Below are 17,265 nucleotides of genomic sequence, written 5' to 3' on the forward strand. Positions count from 1 at the left end.
TCATTTCTGATCGTGCAGGGATCACTCAAACATGTCCTTCACACATGCAGGAAGTAATTTGCATCTGTTTAACATGTTAATGAAGGCGTCAGGGGACGTGTCTTATCTGCGCTCAGTTCCACATTAATTGTGATGTACAAAAGCAATGTGCGTGGATTCAGGCGTACGCACAGTTTGATACATCTGGATTATTTTGTGCGTACGCAGTTTTCTGGATTTGACCGTAAGTCAGGTTTCAGTAAGAAATCCACTCAAGTCTTTGTACATGAGGCCCCTGGTTTCAGTGCTCTAGGGTAACTATATAACGAATGAAATAATAAGTTGTGTTGGTGCTTTGTATTCACCACGCCTCCACCAAACGAGCGGTCCCAGTTTCCTATGAGTGTGTTGGCCACCATCAGGGGGATGGTGTCAGGGTGAGACCACCCAACCGCTTCCACAGCAAGAGCAATATGAGCGAGGGGCATTTTGTCGTCTCGTACACGGATCTGAAACAGAAGCAGACAGGCACATCACAGAGGTAAAGTGGATGTTATTTTTTACTTTAAGAAATATTAAACATTCATCTTTTCCCTTCCGCGCTCATCTTTCAGCTTGAACGTCACCAGTTATCTCTGGGTGGTAACATTAGGTGAAGACTGGATCCTACCTCACTTCCTGTGAAGTGACAGGGAGGAAGAACTGGGGCTCCACCTTCATTTCTGCTAGGAAGTTTTCCAAAGTGATACTTGGCCAGACTGATGAGTTCATCATGACAAACTCCTGATCAGAAACACATGGCAGACAGTCATCAGCAGAGGAACATTTTCTAAATGCTGCAGTTTCATGAGCAACATGCCACTGTCATCTTATGAAAACACAAACCACTGCAAGCTCAGGGATTCCCCCAGAAAACTGGCTAAGGTTGGCAGGGGTGGGATTGCGATATAAGTGATATACTGTAACATTTGAAATGACGGGAGGTGGGTTGAGAGAAGCGAAACGGTACAGTAGCATTTCTTTTGTGTGGTGTGGCTGTAATTACACACTGGGGAAACCCCTGCAAGCTGTATAGATGAAAATATCTGCGACAATAAGACTTGACAGTTTTGTTACATTTGACTTGATTCTGGTTGAACACATGAAGTGGGGAAAAAAAGAGTCAGACCTCCAGCAGCAGCCAGAACTATCCTGGGTCCTTTGTAGTGAGTGGTGATGTACTCCACCAGGTCTCCTCTGTTGATTGTCCTGCATCACGAACACACAGCAGACTCAGACTCGACACCTGAACTTCACACATCTAAAAACATTAGAAACCATCCGGGCCCTACTTTATGTTCTCAGTGGGGCCCAGGATGGTCCTGCCCAGCGCTGTGGACTGGTACGCTGTGGCATGCAGGTAATCAAAGACCACTTCCTGCAGATTGGTCTCCACTTCTTGCATCTCTCTGAGGATCACCCCTCGCTCACGCTCAATCTCCGCCTCGCCGAGCGTGCTGTTCTGGATGATGTCAGCCAGAATTTCAACAGCTTGGACACAAGAAAACAGACTTTTTTTTAATGAAGACGCTTCTACTGCCATCAGTATATCAGCAACAGAATATCATCAGTAAAAAGAGCATGATGATGAGCTGAAATATCTAAAAAATGTTAGAACTCTTCAATCAAGTGTGTCTTCAGGCCTCCATTCTCACATCTTGTGTGATGAAAATACATATTGTCTGTCTGATTTCTCCTGCTGATCTTGTACATTGTCCCCCATCAGAACTCTGTCCTACAGACCTATACTGTTTCTATTTTCCTGTTAGTCAGAGAACTTTGTGGGCGTGTTTGTTTTTGTGAAACAGCATATGTTTCTGTGTGTCATTTTTGCTGAAAATTGTCTTTAGCAAGGGCTGCTTTGAGGAGCAGCTTGTGTGGTCATAATGAGTACATGAAGGTGCTATGTCTTCTTTTTTTCCCCACGGTAAACAAGAAAAAATATTTTTTTTCCTCTAACTCCTTAACATGAGCCGCTCTTCAAACATCTGATACATGATGGAGTGAAAAAGACAATCTATCCTGCTCTCACTGTTGTTGTTTGCTACATTAGAAGTGCTGTGGGAAAAATTATGATCATTTCTCCACATCAGTGTTTTCCAAACTGGGGGCCACCAGGGGGCGCTAGGGAGCCTCAGAAAGCTAAAAGGAAAAAAGAAAAAGATGCAAAAAAAACCCCAAACTAATAAATGTTTTAAATCATTATCATAAAAATATGACGGAGTGTTAAAGCCACACAACAAGATTTTTTTTGCTCGTTTTTTTAATTACGAGAATAAAGTCGTAAAATTACGAGATTAAAGTCATAAAATTACGAGATTAAAGTCATAATATTATGAGATTAAAGTTGTAATATTCTAGCCTTTACATGAAAAAGCATGCAGTTAGCTCTGCATTAAAATGAGAAATGTTGAGCAACTTGTCAAGTTGTTATTTATTATTGCTTAAAATAAACAGTTAATCTTTAACACATTAGCATCAAATTGTCAGTAGCAGGACTTGGAAATTGTGCAAACAACTATAAACTGGATCTGTATTGTAATTAATAGATGCAATGACAGATTTAGTCGTCACGTAGCTAATTTGGATGAAAGCATATTAGTCTAACGGTGACCCAAGTCATCACGGACTACTTTATAAACACAGACACGTGGCTGTACACAGCAGGTGTGAGGAAAATAAGAAGGAATGAGGAACGTGAAAGACATGTCATGATTATGAATTTTTTCCCTCGTAATATTACGACTTTAATCTCATAATATTATAACTTTAATCTCGTAAAATTAAGACTTTATTCTAGTAAAATTATGACTTTAATCTCGTAATAATAATTTTAAAAAAATCTCGTGTGGCCCTAATACTCCGTCGTATAAAAATTATTAATTTTTTCAATGATTTTAAATTATAATTTATGATAAAATATTTATTTATTTTTTGTTCTGTTCTTATCATCAACACTTTGTTGAAAAGTTGTTTTTTTCAGTGGGAATATAATAGACCAGTGTTTCCCAAAGTTGGGGTCGGGACCCAAAGTGGGGTCCCGAAACATCAAGGTGGGGTCCTGAAAAGATTTTCTGAATTAATTACATTTTTGCCTTAGTTGTTACAAAGGAGTGAGGTTAGTAAATTTGAAATGGATAAATGTAGTATAAAAATATTGTTACTATGCCCATATTTTGTTGACCTAATACAAATATTTATCATCCAAAAATAGTTGCGGTCACAGGTCTCTGCTGTTATTTTGTGGGTCAAAAGCTGAAAAGTTTGGGAACCACTGCACTTTGGTTCCCAAAGCTGGGCTGGGGACCCAATTATGGGTCATGAAGCACCTTGGATAATCTCCAGAAATCAATTTAAAGGGTAGTAAAATAATTGCTGATGTAATATTTTCCCTATATTACAAAAACACAAAATAGCTATAATTAAGTATTTATATGTGTGTACAAGCTGTTTATACTGTTGAAAAACCTGTGTTTTTAGGGTTATTAATGAAGTTTGTGTACTCAGACCAGTAATATTCAGGGTCACAAGTTTTTGCCGTGGATATTTTGTGGGTCAGAAGATAAAAAGTTTGGGAACCACTGTAATAGAGTGTTTAAAACATGTTGAGTATTAAAATCCTTATGCTAAACAAATTTAATAATTATTGAATAGTGAAATGGAGAAACTCATTCAAAAAGGTTGATCCTTTTTTTTTTTTACATATTCTGTAAAGTAATATTTTTACATCCTGTCCCTGTCCCACTGTCTTGCCAAGACGTTTCCTCTTCAGCTCTGCTCATGTTTGTGAGAACAGTCACTGCACACAGAAAAGGCTAGTTTGACTCTGTCAGCGTGTACCTCGTGGAAGATCCTTTGAGAAAGCTTTGGCATAGTAGACCGTCTGCTCCCGAGACGTGTAGGCATTAAGATGAGCACCCATGTTTTCTATCTCTAACTCTAGGTCCAGCTGAGACCGTTTTCTGGTGCCCTGTAGCACAAACACACACAAATGAACACAGCTTGAAGTATCTTTGAAACATTCTTGGCCCTTTTCTTTATAAATCCACAAAACAAGGATGAAAACATGGTAGATGTAGCCTTCTGACCTTAAACGCCATATGCTCCAGAAAGTGTGCCGTTCCATTATTTCTCTCATTTTCGTATCGACTGCCAGCATCTATCCACAATCCCACCTGCAAAAACATCAAGAGTCTCTATTTCCACAATCTAAGCAGGGCTGAGCAGGAAGCAACAGTTTTAAACACCCTTGAATAAACACCTCAGTTTTTTTCTTTTATTTCAAAATAATCCACACTGAAGTTTCCTGGTTTCTGCCAGATTTTAACCCACTTTAATTTTTGAAAACTCATCAGATATTTTATATTTTGTACGTTTACAGTTGTCTGTTTTTATATGTAAATTGCAAACAGTAAAAAAAACATGACTCCAAAAGAAAAGGGATAAYAGTACAAACTCAAAAGTAGTTGCCCACCATCATAAAAGATGTGCGCACAAATAACTGCCTGTTTGCCTGTCAGCAAAATATCTCACTAACAAAAACATTCAGTGAATTTTTACTGAGACTGAGCTGAAATCAGCTACAGCAGTGGCTCTTCAACACACACTATACACAGTAACTGTAGGCGTCCACCCTATCTGTTAGCAAAATATCTCATGCGCCATTAGAAGAAATTTTAATTAAACTTTTTAGAAAGTAATTATTGAGTGTCCATCTAGAACTAACTTATTTTGAGTCAATGCGATCCAAGATGACGCCACGGGTAAATGATTTTAGGAAAAGCTGAATGGAGTTCAGTTATGGGTGACGCGGCTGAGTTCTCCATCCTCATGAATCATTATCAGCATCTGACCTGCCTTTAAAGGGGAGCTATTATGCAAAATTCATTTTTTTACTCAACTTTGGGTATGTACTTCTTAAAAAAACAGTCCTAGGACAAAAAAAAAATGCACCCAGGGGCATATTTACTGTAAGTAAATGTATTTTTAATGTACATTAACGACAAGTTTTATACTTGCGTCATTTTGTGGTGTCACAAGCCGTACGACAACCCACTGGAACCTGCGTTCAGCCCCTTACCTAGCAAGCCCCGGGTGAGACTCCACCTCCTCTGTATAAAAAGCTGTCACGATTGTTGTTGTGCAATGCGCAGCTCATTTCACAACAAGCCTCCAATAGGGCAATGGGTAGTGTTGGACCAGAGAGCGGGAGACCAGGGTTTGAGACCGGCATGGACACAAGTTAATTATTTATTTATTTTCGTTCGTTATGAACACTTTTTCTCATGTACCTCTATTGTTTAGCTTATTAAAGCCTTGTTAAAGCCTATTTGTTCGAGTTTCTGAGGTATTTTGACCACTGCTGCTCCCTGCTCTGGTAACAGCATGCAGAGTGAGCGCAGAGCAGAGGAGGGAAAAAAATAAGAAAAGAAGCTGCGACCACGACTCTGCCTCTGGGTCTCATATGGTTGTATAACGGAGCTTCTGCTATTATTAGCCGTGCTAACGTAAACGTTGGCTTCGGAGGGCGGAGTTAATGTCAACAGATTTTTGGAGGGCGTTACCAACAGAGCTCATTAACATAAACAGCTCTTCTGAATGGAAGTCAGAGCAGGCAGAACTAGAAAATGGGAAATTTTATTATCTGAGAATTATTTTGTGCATTAAATTGAATGAACATGGTCTGGATAGCCCACAGACATACCATAAAAATTTCTAGGACCCATAATTGGTCTCCTTTAACTGTTGCATGGTTTTTCTTCTTCTTACTGTCGATTTTTATATATTTGATCAGTAAGTTTGGGCTGTGTCAGGACGTGCTTTTATTCAGCGGAGGTTGAGGATAGCTGAGGGCAGATGGAGGTATTTTACTGCAGCTATACAGGAAAGATTTGTGGGGCGAATTATATATCATAACTCTGGTTTCGTGTGAACTATCAGCACAATTTAAACACTGGTGAATAGTATAAAATCTGTTTGATAAGGTCTCAGACCGATTGTGTATTTCCTGCTCCAGTGGCTGAAACTCATTGTGTTATGTGAAATTTGCAGGAGTGTCCATCAACTCCAGCGGGTTTATTACCAAATGGTCCTTACGATAAGATTTTTTATATAAACTATTTTATTGTAAATATGAGCATTTAGCAGTTGGTGTTTTGAAGCCGGGAAGGTCCATCCAGGACTGTCTAGAGCTGTGGACGAGCTGCGGTCTTGGAACAGAACCTCCTTATTAACAAGTAACTTCATTACAATCAGTTCTACTTTGTTCTTCATCACTTGCAGATAAACCATCATAAATATCCACTAAATAACTGGAACTTTCTCCACTTAAATTAGATAAAATCCCAGAGCAATCAGTGACTCCGTTGTTGAACAGAAACAGAAGGAATGCATCTCTGAAGAAAAAAATGCACTGGTTAGTTTTAGTTTTTACACTGACTGACACTAATTTAGATCAAATAAATATCATTTTAGCAGGCTATTTTTTAAAGTAAACAGTCATCGTCCTCACTCTGYAGTCCTCCTTCAGCGACTTCTCTAACATCATCTGCCTTGGGCATTTTCAGCTGTAGTGATTTATACACCTTCTTACAATAAAAATCATAAGGAAATTCACGGGTTCTTATTTTTGTGTAATATCTTCTTTATACAAAAATGAATGGACAAAACACACAATAAGATGAGCGTACTCAGCGAGTTTAATTTGATCCAAAATAAACAAGATCATTTATTTATTTACAGAATCAAATAAATCACTAATGTACATCTTATTGTGAGATTAATTTCCTATAAAAAAGTTTAACAACAAACTTTGAGGTTCAGATGTTAATAAACCATTGTTTGCGGCACTTTTTAAGTTTTGGCAGGGCATAAGTTGAAGGTAAGAAAAGAGGGGAATGAGGGTGTTAGTCCTAAATTTGAGCTTATCAATATGTTGTGCTTGGATCTTTCTGTGACGGGGTGTGTATATTTATCTTTTCTTGAAACTTGCCTGGCCCAAAAGTGAAATAAAAGAAAAGAAAAGAAAAGAAAAGAAAAGAAAAGAAAAGAAAAACACATTTTGCCATCCTATTCTACTACAGTGATTACTTGTTAAGGGAAATTGGGACTGTTATGATGGGTGTTGCACTTTAATTTGGGCCGAGGATCGTCCCATGTCAGACAGTCCGACTGGATCCTCCAGCTCAGGGCCGGTTAGTTTATTTTTGGTCTATCGCTTGACTTTTTGTTCCATAGCCCTCAGGATTTTTTAACACGTTTAAATGACCATCTTACTGCGTCCAACCTCAGCAGCAATTGCACGCTGCTGCGAAAGGCCTTGCTTATGCAGCTCAACAACAATCGGACCGCGTTCAAAGAGAGAAACGTTTTGCCTTTGCCATCAGGAGGTCATAAMACTGACCTGAAAGAAAATGACACTGAATCCAGATTTTTGCAAAGATTTGTGCTTTTAACTGCTGTGGTCTTTAATTTTTGATCAGCGGATGAACAGCTAATTTCAGCTTAATGTTTGCTTGCAATAAACAGCTGACTCAGTTTTTTTTTTTGTCTCACTCCCATTTCTTCTTTTGCCATTTCAAAGCTCTACTTAGAAACTAGGTATGATCAAACAGTGCAAAATGGGAATTCTTGCCATTTTTCAACTGATCAAGAGTGTAGCAGCTAAGGCTGCAAMAACGAATTGATAAAAATCGATAACTARAAGTGTTGGCAACTAATTTCATTATCGATTTGTTGTGYTGGGCGATTTATGATGGTATTAATTTATGATTAAACTTTTAATTTGCTGACAATGTCTGAGTGAATACACATGCATTACTTGCCTTAACCTAATACTGCAAATAAAACAAGGCATTTATTGAATTATCAGTGTGCATTGCCAATGCAATGCACACTATTGTGATTCGTTTCCCATCCAAGTCATCTCAACTTTGCCAYGCTTCTCCTCCTGCATACTTTGTCCTAGAGCTGCCATTGTAATTTATATCTGTGCCAAATGATGGCTATGCCTTTTGGTGCCTGTAAAACTTATAGGTTTTGAAAAATTAATGTTCAATAAATTATAATGGCAGTCAATGGAGCCTTGTATTGGTCCAATACTGCCCCCTGCTGCATCTACACAATATTGTACTGCACCATAGTTTTATAATATTTAAACTCAGTAGTTCAGTGATTACAATATTAACATGATTGTATTTTGATGTTTTACTGTAATAATGTCTTTATTTTGTCCTATTGCTGTAATATATTGCACTTAAGTGTCAATAATTGCATTGGCAAGGTACACTCTTTCTGTATACATACAATCCAATCCCTGGGATTGTCCTCTGCCACATCTCCTATAGTCTCATGATGAGCACTGTGGCTTTCATGCGGGAGATCAGGGTTCAAATCCAGCTACTTTAACAAAGATCTCTTCAAACTTCATATTGTCACTCAATTACCTTAATTACAAACACCTGCTGACGTGACAAGCACAAGCTGGTATAGAAAACACATTTGAACTTGGTCACAGCTCATTCTGCAAGTACAATGCTGCAGGCAAAGCCATGCTGCAATGACATGCTACGTGGCAATGCACACTTGTTTTTACATCATAAAAACCCATGTCTAGTCATGGTCACTGACATGAGACTGTCCATGGTCAGAGATAAAGACTTCACTATGATAGTATGATATAATTTTGGTGCAGTTTGCTACGTCAGTCCCAATGTTCAATTTTGGAATGAAGAGATCAAAATTAAAAATGTTTTGTTTTCAGATTCATTGACTAATTGAAAAAAATAATTAAACAATTAATTCATTATTATAATAATTGTTATTTGCAGCTCCAGTAGCTGCTGAGTCAGCCCCAAATGAACCTCAGTAACAGATAAACACAATGAATGTGTCTGTGACAGGAACTAACATAACGACAAACAAAACATTATAAAAGATTTGAAGATACAGCATATGAATAATGTACAATTGTACATGATAAAATGATGAATCTCAGCWAAGAAATAATTTATTGTTTTGACATGCTGACTGTTCAGGTCGTTATCCTGTAACTTACTGTGCAGGTTGTGAGTCCAGAATCCTCTGAGGCCACTCGGAGTCCGTTKTCTAAACTGGTCACCTTGGTTTCTGGGACATTTAGCGACACTTGGTGGGCAGCCTGGCTGGACAACAGTCGCTGAAGTGGGAAAAAACACAGGAAGTAATCATCATCCTCAGCCAATCAGCGCTAATTCTTATTTATTTATTTATAATAATAATAATAATAATAATAATTATTATTATTATTATTATTATTATTATTATTATTATTATTATTATTTTGCCTTTATAACACTTTGACGGTATTTTTCTGACCACAACGATTTAAGACAGAATACTGGAGCAAGTCCTGACTTTCAAAATAAAAGACGACGAGTAAGGTTAGAAAGAGAACTTCTGCTTACCCCACTGACATAATTAGTCTTCAACAAACGACGTCTTTGGAAAAGATTTCTACCCACAAATGTGAGGCGATGTAAGGACGACGCCATATTGTTTTTAACTGCGCGTTTGTTTGACGTAAATTCCCCCGGAGATGACGACATGTTCTTTTTACTGAGAAAATAAAAGTCCAAAATCTAGCTCTTTAAAGTGATCTTTAGATTTTATTGATGGATTTGTTTATATTTCATAATTCAGTTCAAAATGTTACTTAAATACATCGTTTGAAAATTATCTGCTTAAATATTCTTCATTTTTAAGCTGGATACTTTTTTATTTCTTAAGTTTATTCAATTGTACATAAAATATATACTATACATACGTTTTAAAGTTTAATAAAAGACGTGTAAATGCATGCAAATAGAAAAATAAGCAATTTGTGTGTATGGATTAGTAACACAGTAACTAATTGTTTTATATTGAGAAAATTCTAAGATTTTGCACCTGACTTATATGCAACTTTTATGCAACACTTTATGTTTGACAATATGTTTATTTAGTGTACAGTTTATCTGTGGAATAAATATCAATAAAACCAGACAGTCTGAAAACAATATGAGGAASACTCGCATATTGAGATATTAGTTGTTGTTTTTTTAATTCTCAGTTTTATGGAGAGAATTTGACAACCAAATTTAAATGAGTAATTTTATGACATACAGTATATTGCATTAACTATCTGTCAGTTTCAAATTTATTCGGATACTATTATACAGACATAAAACATAAATATCTTGGAATGCAAGTTTATTATAAAGTGCTCAAATGATTTATTTCCCAAACATTTAGAAAGTATAGTTCAGAGTAAACTTTTATCAGGGTTTAAACCAAACAGTGGTTCCTCCCTCTTTACAGTTATTTAACAAATAACTATTGATGCCTTGCCCAACAGCATCACCGAAGATGAGAAACTAGAGGTTTAGGGTCTGTGAGGAACTTCATTTTATTTTGAAAGTATCCGACATTTCGCAGGCGGAAGTGSTCGAAGCAGCCAGCGCGAATTAACCCGTTTGTCAAAGTTGATGTGCTTCTGAACATTAAATGAAACTACRCTCGTCTACAGAGCAGAGTCAGCTTCTGTCCGACATTTTACGGTATTTTCATCTACGTTTGTCCTTTTTTCCCCGCCATGTTTACGGTCTAAGTCAAGTGGTTTTGTCAGATGCTAATGGTTAGCGTTAGCTTAGCGAAACTTTAGATGCAGCAAAAAGCAAACAAAGCTTCTGTCTTTTCTGGAACTTACAGAGTAAAATAAGATTGGCCGAGCTAATGGATGGTGACCTGGAAGATGGAGAAATCTCCGAGTCCAGCTTGGACAATGAGATGGGAATTGGCGCAGCGGAACGAGCCCTAGCTCCAGCCCAACACTCGGCGTGCAGCGGGGGGTCCTTGCAGCACCGAGCCACCGCGTACCGGAGCTCGTCCAAGGCGGTGGAGTCCAGCGACAGTGGCTCGGACACTTCAGACGAGGAGGCGGCTGTGTGGCGCCGGAAGCGCCAGAAAGTGTCCAACGTTCCGCCGCCTCCCGCTCGGCTGCTGCCTCCGTCGGTGCCCGCCCCCTCCGGCGGCGCACCTGGGAGCCGCAAGGTGAACAACATCTGGGGCTCCGTGGTCCAGGAGCAGTGCCAGGATGCAGTGACCGCAGAGCTGGGCATATTCGGCATGGAGGGGGTCGACATGTCCAGCAGGAGCGTGGAGACCTATAACTTCGTCCTGGCCCGGAAGATGATGGAGAAAGAGAGGGAGCTAGAGAAGCAGTCCAAGCAGGAGCAGGAAGTAAGCTCGCTGGACACYGAACTGGAGGACTACATGAAGGGTCAGGGGTCAGAGGACCGGTCAGGGGGGAGTTACAAGAGAAAACGGCCAGCCAAAGAGAGACTAGGCCCTCGAGCTGAGATGGACGTGAAGGGTCGGTACGAAATCACAGAAGACGACCCTGACGAGAAGGTGACCGATGAGATCGCCTACAGACTGCAGGAGCCTAAAAAAGAGCTGATTGAGCGCGTTATCAAAGTTGTAGGGAAGAAAACGGCCATCGAGCTTCTGGGAGAGACCGCCACCCTCGAGGAGAACGGCGGCATGTACACCATGGACGGCAGCAGGCGGCGGACTCCGGGCGGAGTCTTCCTCAGCCTGCTGAAGAACGCCCCCGGCATCTCCAAGACCCAGATCAAGAAGATCTTCTTCGAGGAGCAGCAGAAGGACTACAAAAGCAAGAAGGCCGCGCAGAAGAGGAGGCGGCACGTGCTGGCGAAGAAGATGAAGCAGGCCATCGGCACACTGAACCTGCAGGAGCACGACGACGTCTCCAGGGAGACGTTCGCCAGTGACACRAACGAGGCCTTGGAGTCGCTGGAGGAGCCTGCAGAGGGGGAAGAGGAGGAGGCAGAGGAATGTGCTGTGGGCACAGAAGACACAGCAGTTGTCTATAACTCCGCAGACCTGGAGGTCTTCTGAAAGTCACCTTCTGATAAGAGATGAAAATGGCACTATAACATTTCTCCTTTTTTTTCTTGTTTTTTTTTCAACCTTTAAAATAAAATCACTGTCAGTGCTAAGAAATGAAATTTATGTGTTCAAGGATTTTGTTGCTTATCTTTACATATTAAATTCCTCATACCTTCTTTGTAGTCCTTTTCAGTTTGTGATGATTTATTGAAACCATTGTGATTGTGTTTTATAAAAACACCAGACAACAGGAGTTAAAGGCTAAAACTTTCCAGTTTGAAATAAAAACAGCTCTTTCAAAGGGAAATGAAACATCTTTTTAAAACAAAATGTCCGAATGTTTTGACAGTCAACTGAAGTCCATTTGTTTTGATTAGAGATTGTGCTCTCTTGGATGACTGAAAATCTTCACCAACATAATATAATTATAACAAGAATCTCACTATTTAAAAAAATCAATGGTTTAAAGGCAATTTTTAAAGCATAAACAAGCTCACTTTCCTGGCATCATGTCAGAATAAATATCTTGAATCATTTGTATAAACTGATTTAATCATAAAAAATAATTTCTGGATTGTTGTACTAAATGTTAAATGGACTGCTTATGTAGCGTCGTTCTGTCCAACCAGGATGCTCAGAACACTTTACAATCTGCCCTCCTTTACCCATTCGCACACATTTTTTTTTAAATTCATTTATTTCATTCTTTAAAACGAGTCCATTAAAAAACTAAGTAAATCAATTAATGAACAAAATGAGTGCAGAAAAAAAATTCCTATTATTTATACTCCTTATCAACTTCAAACAAGTAAAACTTGAACAATCATCATTTTTGAGATAAAAATCCAAAACAATTTGAAAAAATAAAACATWAGGAAAACTAATGGCATACTATCTCAATAAATCAGATTTAGTAATCTTTTTAAATTGTGGAAATTATTGTGTTACATTAATTCAGCACTCCACTAGACCTCTCTCCAAAGTTACAGAGATAATGCTTGAAAGCACATTCATGGGACCCACATCAGAGGGGATTTAGTGTCTTGCTCGGGGACACTTGGACAGGTGATCAAATAGTGGTGAAATTGAACTACTAACTCCTGCGTTAGAGGAACAACTCACCTAACCACTGAGCCACAGCCTCTCTAAGGTAAAAGCCCAAGTAATTCTGGATAGGTGTTGTAGTGTAAACATTTGTCCAATAGATGGCAGGCATGCTATTTCTAAAACGCGTTTCAATAAAGTTCTGTCCCTGGCTTCTTCAAAAAGAATCAAAGAGTTCATAAAGGAATGCATAACGGTCAACTACATTCAAGCCAGAGGTTTTTATTAAGACCACCCAATGATGAGAACTGAGGGAATTAATTGCCAGTCAAACCTTGTAAAAACACAAGATCATAATCCAACATGCTCAGAGAACATGTGAAGAACTAAGGCCTACCACCACACCATGTTTTGACTCAGTGTCAGATTAGATGAGGGCTAGTTGTTTTCAGAGATGTCAAGTAACTAAGTACAAATAGTTTGTTACTTAAGTAGAAAATTTAGGTATTTACACTTCAGTGGCTTATTTTTCAGCCTATTTTTTTTTTGCTTCTACTCCTTACATTTGAATTCAATTACCTGTCCTTTCTACTTCTTACTTTTTAAAAATGCAAAAAGTATTTAATTTCTATTTAACTTTGATTTGTTTTTATTCCATTTTTTCATTGTTCAGAAAAAAATTAGAAATCTATCCAGATACATGGAGCCCTTGGATAGAGAGGATTTGATTGTGGTTGGATGTTCTGACAGCCTATTGGATTGAACTCCCTCCATCACACCTGTATGACACAAATCACATCACATTCCAGCAGGACATGCTGTAGCAGATGGAGCCYAGAATGAAGATGATCGTGGCTGAAACAACTAGTCTATTCAGTTAATTGAAAAATTTTCAACATTAACATTTTAATTGAACATYATACTCATTATTGACTTTAGAAGAAAAATGGGGTGGGGGAGTATACGCCATAGAACCCTGAGGCACAGCTTAAGCGTTTATCCTTAATGGCTTTTTTTAAGTGTTCATTACTTTTACTTTTATACTTTAAGTAGTTTTAAAACCAGTGCTTTTATACTTTTACTTGAGTAAAAAGCTTGTTTCGATACTTCTACTTCCAAAAAAGTATTTTAAAACTACTTGTACTTAAGTAATGAATGTGAATACTTTTGACACCTCTGGTTGTTTTATGTTGGCAGGTGTCCATGCAATCATTCATGAGGTATTTATCTAATATCTCTTAAAAAACAGACAACAGTTTATTGAATTTCAGCAACTATCAGACAAAAAGCATTTCCTAAAGTATACTACGCTAAGTTACTACCACACCAAACGTTAGCTCCATTTCTATAAAACTGACAATATTATAGATGCATTTCAAATGTTAGTTGGCTATGAAGGCCATCATGAAACGGGTTGGCTTAAGAGCAAATTTAAAAAAAAAAACAATCAAAAAAGCTGGTGGACCGCTTTGTGACATGGTGTGGGAACAATCATTTAATTTTGAATGTGAACATAACGAAGGAGATGATTGTAGAATTCAGGAGAAATAGTGTTAGATCAAACCCTGTTTCCATCAGGGGAGAAGAAGTGGAGGTGGTTGAGGAATGTAAATACCTCGGTGTTCATCTGGACAACAGACTGGACTGGAGACTCAACAGTGAAGCAGTCTACAAGAAAGGACAGAGCAGACTGTACTTCTTAAGGAAGCTGAGATCCTTCAATGTCTGCAGCAAGATGCTGCAGATCTTCTACAAGTCTGTTGTTGAGAGCGTCATCTCTTCTGCCATCATCTGTTGGGGCAGCAGCATCAGAGCCAGGGACCTAAAAAGGCTAAACAACCTGATAAAGAAGGATGGTTCTGTTCTGGGGACGACTGTGGAATCTCTGGAGATGATGGTGCAAAGAAGGATTTTTACATAAAATCAAGAACGTTGTGGACAACGCTGACCATCCTCTTCATCAGACTGTCATAGAAATACAGTGTTTTCAGTCGAAGGCTTCTTCAGTTTGGTTGTAATACAGACCACTACAGAAGATCTTTCCTGCCCACAGCCATCACCATCTACAACAACTCTTTAGTTAAATGGGTTACTAAACTGCAAGAAAATTCGTATTCAATAAACTGAAGTCGATATTATAAACACAATTGTTAAATAAAATGATTTGTAGAAGGAATTAAACCATACAACACCAGAACTCTGGATCTGAGTGAGGTTTATTGTCGCTGAAGCAGACAGGAAACCAACACTGGCCGGAAAAATAGGAAGTTCATGTATTTGTACACCTTCTTCAATGCCTGCGTTCACCTCCTACTGACCTACGGCTGAATCACAGGCATTCAGACAAAATCCTCAGTTAATGTCATCCCAACGTTTAATTATGTGTTGTCACAGATATTTTGGACGTGTAACTGAACCTATTTCAATCAAAACATAATAGATTAAACACTGCCAACATTACAAAAAGGAAAACCTAAGAATATAGTGTTGTGCTTTTAACATCAGTACTAACTTCTACTAACTTTAAATTTCTTCAATAACATCTAATTTCTCTCTGGGATCAATAAAGTATTTTTGAATTTGAATTGAATCAAAATCAGTTATTTCCAGGAAGTTCATCTGTTCACTGGTTTATGAGATATCTTGCTAACATTCATATACAGACTTGAATTCTAATAGATAAATGCAAACTTATAAACAAAGTTCTTGATCAATCTGTTAGAACAGGGGTCTTCAAAGTTTACAAAGGTAAGTCCTCTCTCAGAGAGTAAACAAGCCATACATCCCCTCCCCAAAAACAAACAAACAAAAAAAAACCCTATAACTATTTATAAAAAAGCAATGAATATGTTATTGTTATTATATCTGTTCAGTACTCTAGCTAGGCTAATGAAAAGTCCTATCTCTGTTGAACCATGTATCCCCAATTCTAAGTAGTGGTGACTTCATGAGACTCTTTATTGATAAAGATATTATAATTAGAGATAAAATTCACGCCAATTCATTGTTATTGCCTCTGATTCTCTGTGAGATGAGGCAGCTTTAGAAGTGTCACTAGAACATGATTTATGTTGGGACTGGTTTTGTTCTGTTGAGCTCTTTGAATTATCTAAAATAAAGGTTTGATCTGTCTTTCGTCACTCTCCTCTACAAATTAGTTGTAATTATTATTATTTTTCATCTATAACGTGTTTTCTTTGTCTCTCTTCCAGAGGAAAATACACATGGACCAGTCCTGTTTGTCTGTCTCTTTCCTGTTCCCCCAAACCCAGCCGGTCAAGGCAGATGGCCTCCTGAACCTGGTTCTGGTTCTGCTGGAGGTTTCTTCCTGTAAAAAGTAGTTTTTCCTTTTCACTGTTGCTAATATGCTTGCTCAGGATGGGCGACTGTGACAAAGTTATTCAATGCAATCTGCTGGTTTATAGGTATTTTTTTTGTACAGTGCCCTGAGACGTTTGTTGTGACTTGGTGCTGAATAAACTGAATAGAACTGAATGTAGCATGTGTGGTTACTTCCTCAAACAAAGCCCACTGCATGTAATGTCACTTCTTCATAAACGCATAACAGGCCACCTCTGAACTGTTCACAGTTCTAACTGAAGTCACATTTTAAAAATAATGTTGATACACAAAGCATAAAAAACACTAAGAAAAACATTCTTGCCTAAGACCTGCAGTGTGAATGTATACCTTGCATTAAATCCTTACTTCCTGGGTCATCTCATGCCTCCACTTAAGGCCATTGGTGCCCACTTGGGGTGGCATGCCCCACAGATTGAAAACCCTTTTGTGTCAGCACGTGGATTGTATGTTGGGGACCAGTTTCAGCTACTATCACACCAACTGTTAGCTCGCTGTCAGACACATGGATAGACAGGCATACAGACAGGCAGGCAAAGAGAGAGAGAGAGAGACAGGCTGGCAGGCAAAAATACAGACAGATGCAGGCAGACAAAGAGACAGACAGAAAAACAGAAAGGCAGGCAAAAAGACAGACACAGAGACAGGCAGACTAAGAGAGAGAACTACAGATGGAGAGACAAAGGCGGACAAAAAGACAGACACAGAGACAGAAAGACAAGATACATAACAGACAGAAAAAGAGAAAGTAAGGCAGACAAAAATACAAGCAAAGAGACAGGCAGGAAAGAGGTGGACAAAGCGACAGACAGAAAGACAGAGAGGCAGGCAAAAATACAAACAGAGAGACAGGAAGGCAAACAAAAAGAGACAGGCAGACAAACAGATAGACAGGCAGCCAGACAGGAAGCATGG

General features: G+C 38.6%; 2 protein-coding genes across 2 annotated transcripts in view; one reads left to right on the forward strand and one right to left on the reverse strand.

Annotated features, from left to right (window-relative positions):
- pmpcb (peptidase, mitochondrial processing subunit beta) overlaps positions 1–9,571 on the reverse strand; it is a 14,902-nt gene extending 5,331 nt beyond the window's left edge. Inside the window, exons 1-8 of the mRNA XM_014029416.1 lie at positions 9,462–9,571; positions 9,074–9,193; positions 4,107–4,193; positions 3,859–3,988; positions 1,311–1,509; positions 1,148–1,227; positions 650–762; positions 345–488 (exon numbers count right to left, since the gene is read on the reverse strand). Coding sequence (XP_013884870.1) covers positions 345–488; positions 650–762; positions 1,148–1,227; positions 1,311–1,509; positions 3,859–3,988; positions 4,107–4,193; positions 9,074–9,193; positions 9,462–9,548 — 960 coding nt within the window. The 5' untranslated portion in view covers positions 9,549–9,571. The remainder of the gene's footprint in view (positions 1–344; positions 489–649; positions 763–1,147; positions 1,228–1,310; positions 1,510–3,858; positions 3,989–4,106; positions 4,194–9,073; positions 9,194–9,461) is intronic.
- An 886-nt stretch (positions 9,572–10,457) lies between these two features.
- phax (phosphorylated adaptor for RNA export) lies at positions 10,458–12,122 on the forward strand. The gene is made up of 2 exons (XM_014029418.1): positions 10,458–10,592; positions 10,744–12,122. The coding sequence occupies exon 2, from the start codon at positions 10,768–10,770 to the stop codon at positions 11,953–11,955; it is 1,188 nt and encodes a 395-aa protein (XP_013884872.1). The 5' UTR covers positions 10,458–10,592; positions 10,744–10,767; the 3' UTR covers positions 11,956–12,122.
- Positions 12,123–17,265: the final 5,143 nt, after the last annotated feature.

This window comes from Austrofundulus limnaeus, unplaced genomic scaffold, assembly GCF_001266775.1.
Source record: "Austrofundulus limnaeus strain Quisiro unplaced genomic scaffold, Austrofundulus_limnaeus-1.0 Scaffold899, whole genome shotgun sequence".
NCBI classification, from domain to species: Eukaryota; Metazoa; Chordata; class Actinopteri; order Cyprinodontiformes; family Rivulidae; genus Austrofundulus; species Austrofundulus limnaeus.